The sequence below is a fragment of the Lissotriton helveticus genome, chromosome 2_1 (genome assembly GCF_964261635.1).
Source record: "Lissotriton helveticus chromosome 2_1, aLisHel1.1, whole genome shotgun sequence".
Classification (NCBI taxonomy): Eukaryota; Metazoa; Chordata; class Amphibia; order Caudata; family Salamandridae; genus Lissotriton; species Lissotriton helveticus.
The window spans coordinates 479,024,255-479,046,392 of NC_136059.1; the positions used below are offsets into that span (position 1 = coordinate 479,024,255).

The 22,138-nt window shown below is 42.8% G+C and overlaps 1 protein-coding gene across 2 annotated transcripts in view; it reads right to left on the reverse strand.

Annotated features, from left to right (window-relative positions):
* The window catches only part of DEPDC1B (DEP domain containing 1B), a 330,019-nt gene that overhangs the window by 249,498 nt on the left and 58,383 nt on the right, over positions 1-22,138 (reverse strand). For both annotated transcript variants that reach the window (XM_078675128.1, XM_078675129.1), the window contains 2 exons: positions 19,262-19,527; positions 10,720-10,855 (listed from right to left, as the gene is read on the reverse strand). In XM_078675128.1, the coding sequence (XP_078531254.1) occupies positions 10,720-10,855; positions 19,262-19,527 (402 nt within the window). The remainder of the gene's footprint in view (positions 1-10,719; positions 10,856-19,261; positions 19,528-22,138) is intronic.

Below are 22,138 nucleotides of genomic sequence, written 5' to 3' on the forward strand. Positions count from 1 at the left end.
TTCCCCACCCTGAGCAACATACAAAAAATACCCTCAATAGGGCATCGAGAGGTGGGGGGATTGCTGTTGTTTTTAAAACTAGCTATCTTTTCTCCTTCACAAAACAATTTCTTTCCAGTTGCGAATGCGCCCATTTTAAAATCACTTTGAACGCTAACTACACCATGACAGGTTTTTTAATTTACCGACCTCCGGGTCTCTCAAAAATGTTTAGGGAACCTCTCACAGAGACAGTAAGTGCCTTGGTGGTTAATGCTTCTAAGTTTACAGTCATAGGAGATCTTAATTTGCATCTGAACAATCTCTCTGACCCGGAAGTGGCCAGTTTTTGGGCTGATCTCGCTGCGTGTCAGCTCGATCAACGGGTCGTTGGCCCAACACACTCAGCTGGTCATTTACTGGACCCAGTTTTCACCAATTTACCTTCCCTCACGGTTCGTACTCCTGTCCCGATGGGCTGATCGGATCACTTTTTAGTTTCCATGTCCATTCAGGGCATCACGCCCACGTGTAATTTAGTGAAAACCTTCTCGCTTAAACGTCCCTGGCACAAATTGAATTAGGATCTATTTTAAACGTACCTGCCCACTACTCCCCCAGATTTTTCGGCTGACCCCAATGAGGCTAATTTGGCCTTCTGTAATAGGATCAGTATGCCCCTGGACAGCCTTATTCCTGCTAAAAAGTCCATGAAACGTTGTTCCAGATCTAATCCATGGTACAACACCAAGCTGGCTGTCCTGCGTAAAATTTGCAAAACGTTGGAGCTTGGAGGAAGGATTTTGATCCGTCCTAATCTCCTATCGGACCGCCATAAGGAGATATCATGAGGCCATCCAAGTTGAGCACGCAGCTTTCTTTGCAGAGCAAATCAGCAAGAGCACTAATCCAGCAGAGCATCTTTTCTATAGTCTCTAGCCTTAAAAATCCAAAGGATGCCGCTGGATCACTGATCACTTCTGACCAGCAGTGTGAAGCGCTGGCTGCCTTCTTTGTTAAGAAGGTAGACAATATCTACTAATATTTCCCTACGATCCTCCCTGGTCCCCCTGAGGTACCCTGTAATCACAATAATGCTACATTAGAGGCTTTTCCCCCATTCCTCAGAACGCATTTTTTATCCTTTGTTCCAAAGTCAAGTCAGGCTCTCCTGTCGATCCCCTGAAGCCCAACCAATTTTGGAAAATTCTTCCTATTATTTTACCACTGGAACAAGTGATCAATGCGTCCCTTAGTACAGCGTTCGTGCCTACAGCTTGGAAACAGGCAACGGTGCTACCGCTGCTTAAAAATCTTTCCTTAGACCCTAAAAAGCCAGAGAACTTTCTGCCAATCGCCCTGTTACCCTGGGCCACAAAGATCACGGAGGTCTATGTTAACTCTCTCCTCATGGAATTTTTAAATGTCAATAACAGGTTTGACCCTTCAGAGTCAGTGCTCTTGGCTGTGACTGAACATCTTTGGATCTTTGGAAAGCTTTAGACGCCGGGCAGACAGCACTAATCCTACTAGACCGTACTACCGCGTTTGACACGGTGTCTCATGTCATCTTGCTTCGTCGCCTGGAGGAGGCAGGAGTTACTGGCTCTGCTTTGCAGTGGCTGGCCTCTTTTCATGCGGATAGGATGTTCCAGGCGATTGCTCCTCCCTTCACCTCCAGCAACCGATCCCATAAGTCAGAGGGTACCACAGGGCTCCTCCCTGAGCACTCTGCTTTTCAATCTTTATGTCCAACCTCTGGCCGGAGTAGCCAAGAGCAGAGGGCTGACCATGGTCTCCTATGCCGACCACACACAGTTGGTGGTGGCTCTCTCATGCGACTAAGCACGACGCCCTGAAATTTCAGGGTGATCTTGCGGCAGTCGCCGAGTGGATGACTGTCAACTGTCTCCAGCTGAATGCCAACAAGTCGGAGGTGTTGTTGGTGGGCAGACACCATGGTCTATTTAGTGAGCTCTGGTGGCCTAAGAGCCAAGACACTGCCTCTGTCCCTAAGCAAGCAGTGAAGTATCTAGGGGTCTGGATGGATGCCTCACTTAATTTTCAGACTCAGACAGTGTCAGGTACCTGTTTCGGACTGCTCCGGGGACTCGAACCTATTCTGGGCTTCTTCGACACCCCTACTATGCAGATCATCATCCAGGCCCTGATTAGGTCACAACTGGACTATGTGAATTCACTGAATTTGGAAGCTAATAAGTCTGAAGTTCAGAGGCTACAGAGAGTCCAGAACGCAGCTGTAAGATCCCCCTTTGGTCTGCGCCGAGTCTGCTCAGTGACAAGCGCCATTTGCTGTTTACACTTGCTACCTGTGGCTAGGCGCATCGAGATTAGGGCTCTTTGTATAGCCTTTAGAACTCTGAAACTGGCATCTCCTAAAATCTTGACTGACCTGCTTTTACCTTATGTCCCCTGACGCCAGCTCTGGTGGTGGTTCCTAGAGTCAGGAGGGTTTGTGCTTGTGGTCGTTCCTATCAGAATAGAGCAGTCATCCTCTGGAATTCTTCACCGGCCCATATTTGAGGGTTCACCAACTACCTTGAATTTAGGAAATCTCTAAAAACCTCTCTCTTCCCCATTCCGTAAGTCCTTGGTCCTTTCATGTTCTGTCACCGCACTGCTGGACACCTCTTTGCTGGGGAAGGTGTTGCGCTTAATAAACCTGTTAACAAACATAACAGAAACTACACTCCCTATCATCTAGTAAATAACAGTGCAAATAAAGAACGAATTAGCAGTCAGTCTTTTTCTAGCAATGTTTTTATGGAATTAATAAAGAAAGACTAGTTTCTATCCTCTCTCACTTCTCCAACCTCCAGCCACAGGAATGGAGTCAATATACTTTCACTGTCTGTTGTTGCTGTATACAGTCAATGCTAAACTAGGGGGCATCTAAATCTGATCCCAATGGACCAGGTACTCCAAATCTCACTACACTCTTTGTCAAACTTGAAACCGGCGCTGCTGCTACTTACAAGGAGCAAGGCTTTTCAACCCACGCCTTGCGGTACCCGCTTCGCGGGTCCCGCTTCGGTTTCCATTTGCCTGACGTTCCTGATTCCCCTGCATCAGCTGTTCCTGTGGGGTTTGTCTGAGGCTGCAGGGCTGCGAGCGCGAACCGGGACTCGCCTTCCCAGGAGTCCCGGTGTCAGTGGCCGAGTCACCTGGCCCCGCTCTCCCTGACCGCCCCGCCCCACCTCCAACAATTGAAAAGGGGCAAGGACTCTTTGCTACGTGGGACACTCTTTGTCAAACTTGAAACCGGCGCTGCTGCTACTTACAAGGAGCAAGGCTTTTCAACCCACGCCTTGCGGGTCCCGCTTCGGTTTCCATTTGCCTGACGTTCCTGATTCCCCTGCATCAGCTGTTCCTGTGGGGTTTGTCCGAGGCTGCAGGGCTGCGAGCGCGAACCGGGACTCGCCTTCCCAGGAGTCCCGGTGTCAGTGGCCGAGTCACCTGGCCCCGCTCTCCCTGACCGCCCCGCCCCACCTCCAACAACTTGGCCCAATGGCCTCTGGCCTATAAATATTAGAGTCCTACGCTGCGCGGGAGCGCCGGGGGCTAAGCCCGGGCAAAGGGCGGGCCCTCTGTGGCCCTCCGGGGACCGAGGAGCCGGGCCGGGGCCAAAATCTCTTCATCGTTGACCCTTGCCTGATATTTACAAAGCACGTGAGTGAGAAAACATTCTTTTGAAGCCACGTTTGTTCCCCACTTTAGCCTGGAACTATCTTCCATTATGTCCTCCAAATTGGTAACTATGGACAATTTTTTTAATCAAGAAGGTAGCGCTAATCAATAGCAACAGAAGGGTGTCCCTGGGATTGGAACATCCGCCTAAAATTACTATTACACCGGAGCTCCCAGCCACTATCTCTGATACACCCTTGGAAAAGGAACATCCTGCCCCTGCTGGCAAAGTAACTACTGTAACTGCCATGGTCCATGCGGGTCAGCATGATGAGGACTCCCATGCTTTAGCCCCCATAGGATCAGGCACAGCAGTTTCTTTAGAAACACATGTCCCCGTAACAAAAGAATCCCCTAGAAGATTTAAGAAAGCTCGAGTGAGACGAAGGGGGAAGCAAAGGAAGACAACCCATAAAATTACACAAGGAGAGGGGAGTGAGTGTGGAACTTTACCATTATTCTCAGAAATGAGATCTTCTAACTTAGGGGGAATAGGGGATGCCACTTCGCCCAAGCGCCCTAGAGATTCCGTGTTACTTATTGATCTGTCAAATTCAGGGATCACAGATAATATTGACAGCCTTCCTGCTGACCCCGTTGAGATAAGCAAAAACCTTTTGTCTAGTACACCAACTAGCTCATCCTTAGTGGACTTACCTATAGGGAATGATAGTGTCAGATTATCGGGCTCCCCAAAACTCTATATTGAGCCGTCTCCTGGGTCCCCTACTTCTCCACTTACTATGAGAAACAGTAAAAAAAGGGGGGGTGAGCCACTGGGTACTCGAGCACAGAAAATAAGGAAAGGGGTAGTTCATTCATCACAGTCACAAATTGGTCAAATTTTAGTAAATGAGGAGGCCATGATGGTCAAGATTGTAGAACTTATTAGGGGTGTGATGCAACCACTTCTTGATAAGACCTTTACAATGTGTACACAGTTAGATAAAATAGAGAAGAAGGTCGAACAAAATTCCCTGCTTTTACTTGATCTGGTAAAGGGGCTAGAAAAAGTTAAGATGAACTCCACAGTAAAAACGAACCCTCCTGTAAAATTTAAAGTAACAGTTCCCCCTCCATCACTTGCACCCATAACATCAGCACCTGTGCAAAAAAAGAAATCAGGGCAAGAGGGGATAAGACCAGATAGCCCCGCAATTACGTTATTAACTCCCACCACACAATTGGCTATACCCCAACTGGCGGCTCCTGTAACGAAGGAGCAAACATCCAAACCAGGGGGAATCCAAAACCAAGATGGTAGTAAGGACCTATCAACAACTAAGTCGAGAAATGGGAATGTCTTGGCCATTGTTCCTGAAAAAACGAGTCGTACTGTAGACTTATCCCCAGATTCGGCCCCTTATGTCATTGTAATGGCAGGGGTACCAGAACTGCCTGCAGGTAAATGGGAAGATCGCGGAGCATTACGGAACAAGGTCACCTTCTGGCTCCGAGATAATAGACCGTTACCTGCATCTATAAATGGTGAAATCATAAGCGTAAGGCGTGCCAATTGGGTGGGAACCAGGCCAAAGGATAGAAACGGTGACGTTATAATCATCAACTTCAAGGATTATAGGGCCGTGAGGCATATCGGGGATTGGTTTAATGCTGATAGCAGCGCTTCCATCTCCACGCACCTTTTATTTTATTTCTATCCATATGCACCGTCAAAAAGCTTTAATAACTGGGGCAGGGACAGGCAGCTATTTAAGAAGCCAGTCCATCAACATCGGGGGTTTGGAAATGTAAGACCATGGGACAGGGTTGGTCCAAGGGGGGTTCCACCAATGTCGGGTAGTTCTGCTTTTCTAAGTGCCCAAGATCCCTCTATTTATATCCAGAGGCCGGAGGACTCCTATCCCAGAATTCAGCATCAAGCCTGTCATTACCCCCCCTCCAGTAATCAATATCCACCATATTTGGAGCCTAACCTCACTCAAGGTAGATCATGGAATAATAGAGGATTGCTCCCACATATGTACAACCTACCAATTCAAAATCGCTTCCAGATTTTTTCTGGCCTGGAAGGGGTGGATTGACAGCAAGCTCAGTTACCCCGAAAAAATGTGGTTGGGAAAAACCCCCTTCCTCCAGTTCTTCAAGTTCCTACTGGGGGTGGGGTTTTCCCTAATAGTACTGAGGTCCCTATTGAGTTACCTCAAGAATTGACCACAATATATGAGTCCATCACTTCCGATAGAATGACATCCTGTGATAGTGATACCCTGGACCAGATGCAATCTACCGTAGGTGATAATAGCGGGAGTGGGGAAAAGATAGGAAAAGATCCGATACAGGTGAAGAGTGACCTCTGTACACTGCTGTTCTGGAACGTAGCAGGGTTGAGGCAAAAAATTACTAACCCAGCCTGGGAGTCGGTAATAAGCGGTCAGGAAATAGTGGCCCTGCAAGAAACATGGACTCAGGACCCAATCCATGTAAATGGCTATAGAACCTTCTTTACTCCAGCTGTGGGAGGCCACTTTGGAAGGGCTAAGGGTGGTTTGACTACGTTTGTCTCAAACCAACTTAAAATTAAACAAGCTCACTGCCATTTACAATCCAATTATTTTCAGCTCATAATTTTAAGAAATTTTAAAGGAGCGAAGGTGATTATTAACTTTTATAATAATGTCCCGAGGGAAGAAATTGTGGTTGCAATGAAGCAACTTAAGGAAGAAGTTCAGTTAGAGGTTGATAAAAATGACAAAGAATTGGCAATTTTATGGGGGGGGGATTTTAATTGCTCACTCTGTACCAAAGGGAGTCAGGGCCTATGTGGCCTTATGACAGAGAGAGACACGTATCTGACTCACTTCGATCATACTCTGATGGGGGACTTGCTTAATGAATTATTATTCATGTTCGATTTAGGGTTTGCTAATGAATTAGCCCTAAAACCTACACCCTTTGCCCCGACCTTTGTTGGTAGAGGCTTGGAGTCAACTATTGACTTTATTATTTCCTCCAGTAATCTTAATCATAGAGTGGTGGGGGTTACAAATATTAAACTGCCCATAAGTGACCATCTTCCCCAATGCCTTAAGGTAGCAGTTTTGTTCCCAGACCCATCTACGGCCGCGCCACCTGCAGGGGCAGCGGTTGATGTTGTCCTTGGGAGACAAAATGGGTATACACTTAATTGGAGCAAAGTAATCCCCACAACCTTCTTTAAGGAACTCTGGGAGGCGTGCTCTAATAGTTTTATGATTTGTTTGGGTGATAACTCTAACAATGACCAAATAATTGAGCACTTTTGTATAATAGCTACAAGCATAAAAAGTAGCCTAAGGGTGGAGGCGAAACGTAGAGGCAAAGGATCTAAAAGCTGGTTTGATAGCGCATGTACTAGGGCGTTGAAAAATCTAAAACAGGCAGTACACAGAAGTCCCAGGGATATAGGTGAAATAAGAGCATGCAGGTCCGCTTATAATCAGGCCCTGAAACTAAGGAAATCTGTGCTAAATAAGGAGGTATTAGATTCACTCTGCGAGGCTTCAAAAACTAAAAATCCCGCTGTATTTTGGAAGGTAATTAACACCCCTTTCCCTTATGAAACCCATACGGCGCGAATTGAGATCGCAATAAATGAGGATAATTGGGTAGATCATTTCTCCGATCTCTATAAGGCACAGGATGATACCCATAGCGGTGGCTCCCATATTAGTCTGGATTTACAACCAAGTTCTAATTTGGTTGTAACACTTGATGAGGTATTGCTTGCCTTGAGAGCAACTAAAGGTGGCAAGGCAGCCGGGCCTGATGGGATCCCTGCGGACCTATTTAAAGTAAACACTGAAATCTGGGGTCCAATGTTGGTTCAACTTTTTAATGCGGCACTATCTAGGGGCCTAAAAGAATCCTGGTTTAACTCCGTTATCGTCCCAATTTACAAGAAGGGGGACAGAAACAGCTGTGCCTGCTACAGGCCAATCTCCCTTCTTGATTCATCAATAAAAATTTTGGGACGTATAGTGTTGGCAAGACTCCAAAGCTGGGCGGAGGAAAATGAAATTATGAGTGATTTGCAATTTGGTTTTCAAAAAGGGATTGGTACAATCGAGCAAGGCCTAAATTTAATGCTACTGCAGCATAAATATATAAGGATAAAGTCGGAACGCTTGTATTTTACTTTTGTAGATCTTTCATCTGCGTTCGACTGCGTATCACACACTAAATTGTGGGCAATAATGAAAGGTTTGGGTGTGGACAACACCATAATCTGTTTTTTGAGGGATCTTTACAGTGGAGCCACAGCTTCTGTAAGCTACGGTAGGGGGGGCGAATGCTCCAGACAATTCAGCGTGGGCCGGGGAGTGCGGCAAGGCTGCGTACTAGCACCTTTTTTATTTCTTCTTTACATCAATGGGCTTGAGCATCACCTGCTGCATGAGTGCGGAGATATGCCCAGGGTGGGGAGGAGGGCAATCCCTGCACTCATGTATGCAGATGATGCCGTACTTTTGGCACGTACTCCTCGTGCTCTGCAAAAACTAGTAGTTACTTTCGAGAATTTTATGCTGAATCTAGATTTACGAGTAAACTGTAGCAAAACTTTTACAATGAACTGTGGTCCAAAATCAGGTAAACCTATGAAACGGATGTTTTTAAACAATGTGCCACTAGATAATACCCCAACCTTTTTTGTTAGAAAACTGGGCATGAAGCCGATAAAAGAAATGCTAACTATATATAGAGCAACATGTATATCTGTGGCTATGTATGGCTCAGGCTTGTGGGGGTACGCAAATGTTGATCCAATCCAGGTGGTGGAAAATAAATTTTTGAGGGAAGTCCTAGCAGTCCCACAGTGTGCAGCAACATTTAACGGTCACGCAGAACTTGGCCAACCTTACATAACAGACATCATCAAAATTCAACCTATCCTATTGTGGCACAGGGTATGGACCACAAATGAATGCGTTATGAACCGGGCCCTGTTACAGGACATCCTCAGTTTGGATCACGTGGATAGAGTAGAATGGTTGGGATATGTAAAGTGTAGATTGGATGCTACTCTTACTATTCGGATCCATCTTCAATGTGTAGCATTCCTAGGAATACACTAAAAACCCTCTGTCTGGACCATCTTGAGGCTAAGAGGAAGAGAGCTGAAACCCTGAAACATTCAGTACATTCCCACCTTTCTACTCTTTGCGAGACTAACTCTGTACAGCCATATTTATCCCTGCCCATGTCAAACTATGATCGCTTTCTTTTAACTCGTTTTAGATTTTGTATGTTTTTTAGATTGGTGTCCTTTCCTAGCATGAACTCATGGAAGCGTATGTTGCCCACTTGTCCGTGTGATGGTATGTCAAATCAATCAGATATCCATATCCTCTTTTTCTGCAGACTTTATGGTGCCCCTCGCAGAAAAATTATCGTCCCTTTTTTAAAAGAAATGAATTTAACCAGATGCCGCCCAGCTTTTTTAGAAGTACAGAGAATGGATACGGTTTTAACTGTAACTGTGGTTTTAAATTTTTTAAAGAGTGTTTTTAAATCACGAAAACAAATGATAACTGAAATGGTTTAAATTTTACCTTATTGGATAATTGTCTATTTGATCTCCCTCTCTGAACTAACAATTATGAGCTGTAATTATTGTAATTTGTCTTTATGTTTGTTACTTTTATGGTTATTTGTTTTTAACCGAATAAAGTTCTTTGAAACTGAAACACTACACAAAAAGTCTAACTACCACACGTTTTAGAGAGTGAGAGAGTGAGAGAGTGAGAGAGTGAGAGAGTGAGAGAGTGAGAGAGTGAGAGAGTGAGTGAGTGAGTGAGTGAGTGAGTGAGAGAGAGAGAGAGAGAGACCTACGTTCCTGAGGAAAGACAGTTTTCAAGAAAGGCTTGGCTGAAACATGTAGACCACACACCGGATGCAGGAGTTCATAAAATACACTCCACCTACATCCACTGCCTTGCTTTTAACACTAACAGAGGTCCAGACATTAAAGTTTTACCCCCTCGGGCACTGGGACCACTGTATAGCTTTTAAAGCTTCACTTTTTTGTCACCCAACACTGCACACTCCGCCAAATACCAGCTCTGCAGTAATACAGGCGGTGTAGCGCACCCGGGACACATTCGGTTTCACTGGGTGGGCCCGATGATGAAGCATGCCACCAACTAGGTTGGTGGGTGAGGGCTTCATAAGAAAACTAAATAGTTTTCCCATCCCCATACAGTCCTGAGTCCTGTATCACTCACAAATAAGCTAGTCCTCCTTTGATTACAAAAAGTGCTGCTGTAAGCATCTCCCCAGTTTCCCACACATGTGGCCCAACGCAAAATGATGGGTCCCCTTTAAAATGTAATAAGGGGTCCACGCCTTCAATAACTCACAAATATTCATGAGCTTTGGGCTAAATGGGGTCCTTGCAGGGGGCTGTGTTACGCCCATATACCTAGCCCAATGCAGAAGAGTCTCCTATATCATTTTTAATTCCCAACTGGATGTACACAATTTTTGTTCGCCTCCCAACCAATCCCATGTACAAAACGTCTTTGCACACACAACTATTCTTGCTCTAAATACCAACAAATACGTGCACAAGCTCAAGCAGAAGTACTTTCAACTTTATATTTAGGATTTCTGCAAAGACAAAAGATGCTTGTAAGTTCCAAATAGCAGAACTACATGCAACAAAGGTTGCTAGTTTTTTCCCAAATAGCATTGTTTTGGGGTAACATTACATTGCAAATTCCTAAAATGAATTGCTTTACAATACAAAGAAATTCTGAATGATAAGATGATACGTGCCTAATATATAACTGAAAATAGTTAAGAATGTACCCTGATAAATTTCAATAGTACACTTCAGGGAAGAAAGAATGAATTAACTATAGGCAAGTATTTAATGTATGATACTACATTGTAAGCATTTTTTCCTTTTAAACACAAATGGAACTTTGCAAAAGGTTTTCTTCCAGCAAACTATGCGCAATCAAGGATTTAGTTGAAACTACCACCACCACCCACCCTGCACATGAAAAAAATGGAGGGAGAGAATCTTACCATTACAATGGGTCTCATGGTCGAGTGATCACTGGATGTTATTGCTTCATATTCACTCCAGTCCGGAAATCTAGGGACCTCTGCTCGATAATGGGGTCTTTTTGGATACGGCTTCAAGGGTGAAGATGGTGGAAATCTTTAAAAAGTAGAATCTAATTAATAACCACTTCTTTTCACTAAAATTCTCTCAACTATCTTATAACAACTATCGAATAACAAGAGCCAATCCAGAAACCCTTATAGCAAATTCATTTCTGCTCAACTCTTAGATATTGACAATACCATCCAGAAACAGAACATGAGCACTATTGCATCCACATGAGATGTCATTCGAGTAGCAGTCAGCGGCGCAATTATCTCCTTTAGAGGAAGCGTGAGGTATTTAATTTCAAGGCTAATTTACTTAGAAATATTGTTAAAAATGATCACTACTAAGGACCCACAATAGACTCATTCCATTGCCCCGATTCACTTTTAAGGATGCTTGCTTTAGCGAGCACGCAAGGGTGAGGTAGCAAACGATTTGGGGAGAAGAGAAAGTTCAAAGTGAGGTAGGTGTGGGTGAGTTGTATATACAGCAGGATGCAGAGTGATGCCGCAACAAGCTGTATGCCTGGTATGTTATTGTGATAGATTTATTTTTTTATATACCTTTTGCACAGGGGCATATAGAAAAGGGCAGTGATAGCCTTTACGGATAATACAATCTAGCTTCATATGGTTTGTGTCCAGATAAGTACTCTGTTGTATCGCTCTTAAAACTGCAAAGACACTTGAATCCTCAATGGGAATGAGCTAAAAATGGGATTAGGAACACCTATGGGTCCATTACCCCCCATGTTAAAACACTTTCACGTCATAAAAAAACAAAAACAGACAGGTTACGGGAGTAAAGTCGCATTTTGTGAATGACATACGTTCACAGTTGTAAAGTAAGGTACCTGTGCACTCAAACAGATTAGTTGCGCAAATACCTTCATGAATCAAGTCCATTATCCATTTCAGCCACTTTAATAGATTTTCACTAGACACTTCGACTTACTTTCCTAATACGAGCGATTTGAAAAATAACTCCTAAAGAGCTCCCGCAAGTATGCTTTCCACAAACAAAATGTTCCAACACAGAGGGTTTTATTTTCTTGCAGGAATAATTCTCTCTCTTGTTCTACTTAAGGGAACTAAACACCAGTTCCCCGTTTTAAAACGAAGAGTTTTAAAAACCCATCAAGATAGAGTCAGCTTCTCAATCTCTTGATGGAGCCCCACCACTTATTATATATATTTTTTTTTTTTTAAATCATTGTAGTTTCAATAAACAAAACCATTGAGGGGATTAGTGGATGGAAATTACATCAACATATAAACAAAAATCGATGGAAGCAGTATTGTTATAAGCAAGGAGGACAGAAGACTAGTTAATCACCTACAAATGGTTCCGTCTCAACCAATATTCATCATTACGCAGTGCAGCTGCATGAGTAGACATCTGTTTCGACTAAAGTTTTTAAAAGATTTATCTCCAGTCGTTCAGGTCATCATCTTCTTTAGGATTGGTGAACGTTGCAGCCATACAGGATTCTTACTGCAGCCAACTTACCAAAATAACTGCACCAGCACAGATCATAAATAGGTTTACTCTTTTGCATTAAATGAGTTGCTATTCTTCAGCTGTGTGAGGAAGAGTCATGGGTGCGAGCCTTGTATGGAATTAGGAGTTAAGAATGGTTGTCATATATTCCCCATGGAAGATCAGTTTACCTACTCGCCTTGTCCAGAACATGCGTAAAAACCCAGTTGCCTCTTCTTGCTTTCTCTCAAGCAGTTCCCAGAGTGTATAGGATAAATTCTTGGGAGAATTGCATATATAAAGCGGTGTTTTGTGCAGGATTTTGAAATGGGATAGGTGAAATCTACCATTGCTCCATGCCACCCTAATATAGGGCAACATTGTACTCAATTTGTTACTATGCACTGTGCTCCCCAACTCATATCCCACTACAGATCCCCTTCTACCATAAAATACTTGAAATGGTAGTCACCGCACAAGTTACAAAGCATCTGGAACATTATAATCAGTTCCAGGCGGCAAGGGTTCACCCCAGGCCTGGAAGCTGAAATGGACCGGTTTGACAAAGGAAAAACTATGGGATAAGGGGGCTCAGTTGCACTCCTGGCCCTATTGAACCCCTTTACCAAATTCGACACCATAGACCATATATGATGGGACCCGTCATTGGCTTTGGTCTTTCTTGGACAACAGGATGTCAACTGGTACAATGAAACAGGATCCGGATGCTCCTCCGGTAGGAAATATATTGCAAAGTTCAATAAGGCTTCTCGGCAACCCAGGTTAATTCTCCACTATGTTAATTACACCCGCTTCTGTTTTCTGATAGCAAGAACCTTAAGGGTGATTCCAAGAAGCTGAGCGATTTGGTTTCCGCTGTCTAACTACACCAAGGGGGGCAGCGGACATCATACTTAATACAACTCCGTCCACAATTATTTGCAGACAAATAGTCCAAAGGAAAAACAGAGACGCAAAGTTCTCCAGAAGTTGTATCTGACTGCCTATGATCTCCAACCCACTAGACCCGATTGTCCAAAGGTATTCACAATATTCTTATTAAACCACCCAACCATAATAAGGGTTAAATAGTTTAGGTAGGTGAGTCGATCAGCATAAGGAGTGGGTTGATGGAGGGAAGAAAAATGGTTCATAGCTAGGTTCCAAAAATGTTTAAGCTATTTTCTGTGCTGCTTATTATTTTTATGTACACAACAAAACAAGTGCCAGTACCGGATGAGACTTCACTAATTTGAAAAAGACCTATATGAAAGAAAGCATAAGGGTCCGTTTTTTGAGTTTACATCACTAGTTTATTTATTTATTTTAACACTAGTGGGAACTTTTTTCTTTGACAACCAACTTAATTATGGTGTATATACAAATAGAACGAAAAAATGCACACTAATATTTACACATAATTTCTACAATAACAATTTACAAAATTTACAGTACATCCAACCTTACATTCTGGCCAAACCATTCATCCATCCACAATCATACAAAACAACAAAGCAAATATACAGGGTCTGATGTCAAAAAAACTATATATATATATATATATACGTTTGTCGTTGTATATATACACTTGCAGGTGATTTGATTGATACTTTGTAAAATACACAGGACTTATCCTATTAGTACACCCTATTTACAAGCATTATTTTATTTTTGACAAAAGCACCCAGAACCGGGTCGACGCGTTTCGAACTCCCCAATGCGGAGTTCTCCTCAGGACCAACAATCTACAGAAAATAAACAAAAAGCTTTTTAAGTGTCATTACTTGAAAAAAACATTCTCAAGAATAGGCTAGTAATTTAGCGCCTCCTGTTAAGCACCTCTCAACATACCTTTAAGAGAGTGAACTAAGCACTCCACCAATGGATGTTAGGTAGACGATAGCTAAAAATGAGAAGACATAACATGCATTTTATGGACACATCTATTCACAGCTACCATATGACATAGCTAATAGTGCTCTATTTTACTCATGTGGTCAAAGCGCCCACTTACCTATGTTAAGAAGTGAGTAGCCATATCTGAAGGTTAAAGAAAAAATGTTTGTCAGAACTTGCAATGCTTTCTGTTTTCTGGCCGTATTACGAAGAAGCATTGAGGAAAGCCACTCACCATATGTTTTATAAACTTCTTGCAAAACCGGGAGCAGCGTGCTCGAAGTTAAATTGCCCGCTGCCTGCACACAAGAAAAGAAAACAACGCACGGGGTTTAGAACTAATCCTGGCGGCTGTCTGCTAAAAGAGCTCGATTTTGTCAAGCACCTCGTTCCCGCTTACCGTTAGTGAATGAATTTGTCTCCTCTCTTTGGAACTGCCGTGGTGTGCGATAACAGTCTGAAGAAACACACACCGTTATTGGGCATGTACTCTATCACGTGACTCCAACGTCATAGAGCCTCCTGATTGTTCTTAAAGAGATAATGCTCCGACATGAAAGTTATGCAAAAACTTTATAAAACGGGCAAACGAGTTGCAATAGCACTTGCTTCAGTGTTCTATTCCACTGAAGTGTGGCGTCATTATACATAGTATAATGGCCAACTGGGGCTGCATGGTGTTCTACACAATGGTAATTGCACCTCTGTCTCAAGGGACAGACGTGCTTTGTCGTGCATTCTGGCTTCAACTCCTAAAGTTTCATAATGTATGCCATATTCTTACATTTCTCAACGCTCGCTTCAGTGTTCCATTCCGCTGAGATGTGGCATTATTATACATAGTATAGTGGCCAACTGGGGCTGCATGGTGTTATATACAATGGTAAAAACACATCTGTCTCGAGGGACAGACATGCTTTATGGTGCAGTCTGGCTTCAACTCCTAAAGTTGCATTATGTATGCCATAGTGTTATATGTCCACCCTAAAAATTTCTGAAATCTCATTTAATCCAGTGACCGCAGTATTGAACTTCATTATTAACATTGCCTCTCGTTGATTCAATCTTTCCTCCACATTGCCTCCACGTGTATCACTCTCAATTTTCGAGATTACAGTCCATTGTAAATCTTCTTCCTTATGTTGATGGGTAATCCAATGATGTACCAGGGGTGCGTTTGGTGTCGCCTTCCTAATTCTTGACTTGTGTTGCGTGATCCGATGGCGGATCTCCTGGGTTGTTTTCCCAATATATAGTTTAGGACATGGACAGGTGACCCCATAAACTACATTTTTGGTAAGGCAATTTGTAAACGTTTTGTGTTTCCAGTATATGCCGTTGAAGGTGAATAACGCTCCTTCAGTTGTTTGAACGCAACACACACAGTTGCCACATTTGTGATGTCCTAGTATAGGTGGAAGTCCCAGCATATCTCTGAGGGATGTTTTTGACGCTTGGGGCAAGGATGCCCTCACAATATGTTGTGAAATACTTTTTTCCTTTTTAAAAGCGAACAGTGGGATATCATTTAATTCGCTATTTAGATCTTTTACCAAATGCCAGTTCTGAGTCACCATTTTCCGCAGGGCATTGGCATGGGGACTGAAAGTTGTTACACATACAATTCTTTTTTGTTCTTTGTGTACTTTCTTCTGGAGCAGAGTCTCACGGGGTATCCACCATACGCGTTTCAACGTATGCTTAAGCAATTTTTTCGGATAGCCTCTAGTTGATAATCTCTGCACTAGTTCATTTGCATGATAAAAATAGTCCTGCCTGCTGGAACAATTTCTCCGGATTCGAAGAAATTGCCCGAACGGGAGGTTATCTCTAAGGCTTCTTGGATGGTGACTAGTGTAATGTAGGGCCTTATTCCGATCCGTTGATTTCCTGAATAGCGTAAAAGATCTAAATTCACCTTCAACGGCATATACTGGAAACACAAAACGTTTACAAATTGCCTTACCAAAAATGTAGTTTATGGGGTCACCTGTCCATGTCCTAAACTATATATTGGGAAAACAACCCAGGAGATCCGCCATCGGATCACGCAACACAAGTCAAGAATCAGGAAGGAGACACCAAACGCACCCCTGGTACATCATTGGATTACCCATCAACATAAGGAAGAAGATTTACGATGGACTGTAATCTCGAAAATTGAGAGTGATACACGTGGAGGCAATGTGGAGGAAAGATTGAATCAACGAGAGGCAATGTTAATAATGAAGTTCAATACTGCGGTCACTGGATTAAATGAGATTTCAGAAATTTTTAGGGTGGACATATAACACTATGGCATACATAATGCAACTTTAGGAGTTGAAGCCAGACTGCACCATAAAGCATGTCTGTCCCTCGAGACAGATGTGTTTTTACCATTGTATATAACACCATGCAGCCCCAGTTGGCCACTATACTATGTATAATAATGCCACATCTCAGCGGAATGGAACACTGAAGCGAGCGTTGAGAAATGTAAGAATATGGCATACATTATGAAACTTTAGGAGTTGAAGCCAGAATGCACGACAAAGCACGTCTGTCCCTTGAGACAGAGGTGCAATTACCATTGTGTAGAACACCATGCAGCCCCAGTTGGCCATTATACTATGTATAATGACGCCACACTTCAGTGGAATAGAACACTGAAGCAAGTGCTATTGCAACTTGTTTGCCCGTTTTATAAAGTTTTTGCATAACTTTCATGTCGGAGCATTATCTCTTTAAGAACAATCAGGAGGCTCTATGACGTTGGAGTCACGTGATAGAGTACATGCCCAATAACGGTGTGTGTTTCTTCAGACTGTTATCGCACACCACGGCAGTTCCAAAGAGAGGAGACAAATTCATTCACTAACGGTAAGCGGGAACGAGGTGCTTGACAAAATCGAGCTCTTTTAGCAGACAGCCGCCAGGATTAGTTCTAAACCCCGTGCGTTGTTTTCTTTTCTTGTGTGCAGGCAGCGGGCAATTTAACTTCGAGCACGCTGCTCCCGGTTTTGCAAGAAGTTTATAAAACATATGGTGAGTGGCTTTCCTCAATGCTTCTTTGTAATACAGCCAGAAAACAGAAAGCATTGCAAGTTCTGACAAACATTTTTTCTTTAACCTTCAGATATGGCTACTCACTTCTTAACATAGGTAAGTGGGCGCTTTGACCACATGAGTAAAATAGAGCACTATTAGCTATGTCATATGGTAGCTGTGAATAGATGTGTCCATAAAATGCATGTTATGTCTTCTCATTTTTAGCTAATCGTCTACCTAACATCCATTGGTGGAGTGCTTAGTTCACTCTCTTAACCTCTTGGATGCTATGGGAATTCCCCTGCTGTGCTGGGATTTCGTGATCCTCATTGGTTTATGACGAGCTGGGCTCGTCATGAGCGTGCGAGGAGGCTACTGCATGACGAGCCCAGCTAGTCATGAGCGTGGAAGGGGTTAAAGGTATGTTGAGAGGTGCTTAACAGGAGGCGCTAAATTACTAGCCTATTCTTGAGAATGTTTTTTTCAAGTAATGACACTTAAAAAGCTTTTTGTTTATTTTCTGTAGATTGTTGGTCCTGAGGAGAACTCCGCATTGGGGAGTTCGAAACGCGTCGACCCGGTTCTGGGTGCTTTTGTCAAAAATAAAATAATGCTTGTAAATAGGGTGTACTAATAGGATAAGTCCTGTGTATTTTACAAAGTATCAATCAAATCACCTGCAAGTGTATATATACAACGACAAAAGTATATATATATATATATATATATATATATATATATATATATATATATATATATATAATATAGTTTTTTTGACATCAGACCCTGTATATTTGCTTTGTTGTTTTGTATGATTGTGGATGGATGAATGGTTTGGCCAGAATGTAAGGTTGGATGTACTGTAAATTTTGTAAATTGTTATTGTAGAAATTATGTGTAAATATTAGTGTGCATTTTTTCGTTCTATTTGTATATACACCATAATTAAGTTGGTTGTCAAAGAAAAAAGTTCCCACTAGTGTTAAAATAAATAAATAAACTAGTGATGTAAACTCAAAAAACGGACCCTTATGCTTTCTTTCATATAGGTCTTTTTCAAATTAGTGAAGTCTCATCCGGTACTGGCACTTGTTTTGTTGTGTACTTAAATTGGGCTCAGCCTTACTGGTACGGAGTCACGACCCTGTGTCGTTGTTTTAGCTTATTATTTTTAGCTACTCAACTTTAAGTAGATATGATAAACACAAGGTTTTAGAAGTACACGCTCTACCACAATATGGAGAGATAAAGATGTCAAAAAGTATCCCTTCTAAACCTACTACAGTCCCCTGTAATAATCCTTGACTGTCCAAACCAAGTTTCCCAGGAGTGTCAAGTGTGGAAAAAGTTCAACTAGTTTATTCAGATAGAGTTACAATACAGGAGGCCTGGGGTATCAGTGGCAAAATTACAGTATCTACCACAGACATAAGCCAGTAAATACGATTGTGTGTCAAGGCCCAGGGAACGGGCCTAATTAACACGGACGAGTTAGTTCTCTTGGAAAACTAGCCCACCTCAATATACCTGATAAAAGGAGCAAGCCGTCTGAGAAACCCCTCTGATGCCTACTCACCATAATGTATAAACCCCTGTTCTTTCTCAAGGAGACACTTGCATCACAGATATGAAACTGACATACAGGTGACTAACTGGCAAACTCACCAGAAAGAAGGCATTCTAAAGCCAGCAGCCACTCTGCGAGCTGGAAGAGTACCCTGCTCCTAAAATACATAATTTGCCACAGCCTGTACATAACTCAGATTCCCAACTCTAAACGATTGACAAGATTAAAGTCTTAAAAAATGAGGACGGGCATAAGATCACAGATTATGTAACACTTACATATCAAAGGTCTGTTACTCACATGTTAAGGCTTTCCAGTTACGCCCTAGATTATTGAAAAATACAAAAATCATTGGCATTACTGGTAAACCCGAAGCATCTCTTCTCAGACAGTGAACTCGGAGATAAATAGTTATGATTTGCTGTCCGCATATATAGCCCTACACCATCTCACAGACATATTTCATACTAAATAAAACTTACCGATAGAGGTAACCATTGTCTTCAAAATCCTCCTGGCCCCACCTTCCTTTGACATCTTCAATGACATGATTCTTTTTAAATTTCTTTAGGAGCTGAATGGTTTGATTGCGTGTCACGTCTGGCCCAAAATTCTGATTATCTCTAAGCAAGTCGTGCAAGCAGACTATGGCCTCGAAGGCTGAGAAACAGTTGTCATAGGTTTTAAAGTGAATTCGATGTCTCCGCAATGGCATCCGTGCACGAAAAATTTCAATTAGCTCATTCCACTGAAAAGAACAGGAAAACATTAACAAAATAATATTAGTATTCAGTAGAATATCATTCAGAAATACAAACATCACTTATGATAACCAAAATCAAAATTAGACAACATATAGTAGAAGGAGCAAGAGACAACCCTCTTGAACGATAATATTCATTAAGGAGACATGTCGGTGACAGAGGTATATAGAACCACTATGCTCTTTTCAGATTTTCATACTCTTGATTATTAGAGACCTTAGTAATGAGCGAAAAAGACACACCATTAAACAATTTAAATTACATTTTCAAAAGTGATACATAAGTGAAACACAACATAAGCAGAACTGCTTTACATGACAAACAAAACCACCGTTTCTTTTTTTCCTTTGAGATGTGTGCATTTGGGGTAGACTACAGTGGTTCCTGATAGTGCACACATCATCATCATCATGGGTGCTGAGACTATATGGATAACAATGAAATGCATATTAATATAAGAAATCTATGCTCTCAGATGTGTTTCACCAGCTCTCTCTGTTCCTTAGACAGAAGAGACTAGTCTTTAGGGAAATGACAGCAGCAGTTTTTTTTTAATATAGGCAAACAAACATACTGCGATTCCTTTTGTAGAAGGACTGATTTAGAAAACAGAACACAAGAAGCAAAGGAAATGTCGATAGAATATGTGAGTGATCGACATAAATTGTAAGCAATGGAATCAGCACATTTGTCTAAATAATCATAAACTGGCCCATAACATTGTATTGCAGCCTTTAGGAAGGATATTAAAACATGATAAAACAAGCATTTGCAATGCAATAGGTCTCGCATTAGGAAAGCTTTAGCTATTGACATTGTAAATGACAATTTTTTTATTTATGTGTTGGTTTTGAAAAATTGTGAAATTAATAGCTTTGTCATTTACAATGCCAAAAGTTTTAACTTTCGCAAATGTGACACCTATAGCATTTGTAATGCATTTTGTGTTGTATTTACGCAACTTGGATGTATTGATATTACAAATAACAATGGCTTTTATTTTTTTTAATAATTAATACTTAAATAAAAGTTGTGTAGAGAGAGCGAGAGAGAGGCGTGTAGAGAGAGTGAGAGAGTAAGAGTACACGAGATGCAATGTAGAGAGATGCGTGTAGCGAGAGATGCGTGTAGCGAGAGATGCGTGTAGCGAGAGATGCGTGTAGCGAGAGATGCGTGTAGAGAGAGAGAGAGAGAGAGATGCGTGTAGAGAGAGAGAGATGCGTGTAGAGAGAGAGAGAGATGCGTGTAGAGAGAGAGAGAGATGCGTGTAGAGAGAGAGATGCGTGTAGAGAGAGAGAGAGATGCGTGTAGAGAGAGAGAGAGATGCGTGTAGAGAGAGAGAGAGATGCGTGTAGAGAGAGAGAGATGCGTGTAGAGAGAGAGAGAGAGATGCGTGTAGAGAGAGAGAGAGATGCGTGTAGAGAGAGAGAGAGATGCGTGTAGAGAGAGAGAGAGATGCGTGTAGAGAGAGAGAGAGATGCGTGTAGAGAGAGAGAGAGAGATGCGTGTAGAGAGAGAGAGAGAGATGCGTGTAGAGAGAGAGAGAGAGAGATGCGTGTAGAGAGAGAGAGAGAGATGCGTGTAGAGAGAGAGAGAGAGATGCGTGTAGAGAGAGAGGGATGCGTGTAGAGAGAGAGAGATGCGTGAAGAGAGAGAGAGATGCGTGAAGAGAGAGAGAGAGATGCGTGTAGAGAGAGAGATGCGTGTAGAGAGAGAGAGAGATGCGTGTAGAGAGAGAGAGAGATGCGTGTAGAGAGAGAGAGATGCGTGTAGAGAGAGAGAGATGCGTGTAGAGAGAGAGAGATGCGTGTAGAGAGAGAGAGAGATGCGTGTAGAGAGAGAGAGAGATGCGTGTAGAGAGAGAGAGAGATGCGTGTAGAGAGAGAGAGAGATGCGTGTAGAGAGAGAGAGATGCGTGTAGAGAGAGAGAGAGTAGAGAGAGAGAGATGCGTGTAGAGAGAGAGAGAGATGCGTGTAGAGAGAGATGCGTGTAGAGAGAGAGAGAGATGCGTGTAGAGAGAGAGAGAGATGCGTGTAGAGAGAGAGAGAGATGCGTGTAGAGAGAGAGAGATGCGTGTAGAGAGAGAGAGATGCGCGCAGAGAGGTGCGTAGAGAGGTGCGTAGAGAGGTGCGTAAGGAGAGAGAGAGAGGTGTGTAGAGAGAGGTGTGTAGAGAGAGAGGTGTAGAGAGGTGTGTAGGGAGAGAGGTGTGTAGAGAGAGAGGTGTGTAGAGAGAGAGAGGTGTGTAGAGAGAGAGAGGTGTGTAGAGAGAGAGAGGCGTGTAGAGAGAGAGAGGCGTGTAGAGAGAGAGGTGTGTAGCGAGAGAGGTGTGTGTAGAGAGAGGTGTGTAGAGAGAGAGGTGTGTAGAGAGAGAGGTGTGTAGAGAGAGAGGTGTGTAGAGAGAGAGGTGTGTAGAGAGAGAGGTGTGTAGAGAGAGGTGTGTAGAGAGAGGCGTGTAGAGAGAGGCGTGTAGAGAGAGAGGCGTGTAGAGAGAGAGGCGTGTAGAGAGAGGTGTGTAGCGAGAGAGGTGTGTAGAGAGAGGTGTGTAGAGAGAGGTGTGTAGAGAGAGAGGTGTGTAGAGAGAGAGGTGTGTAGA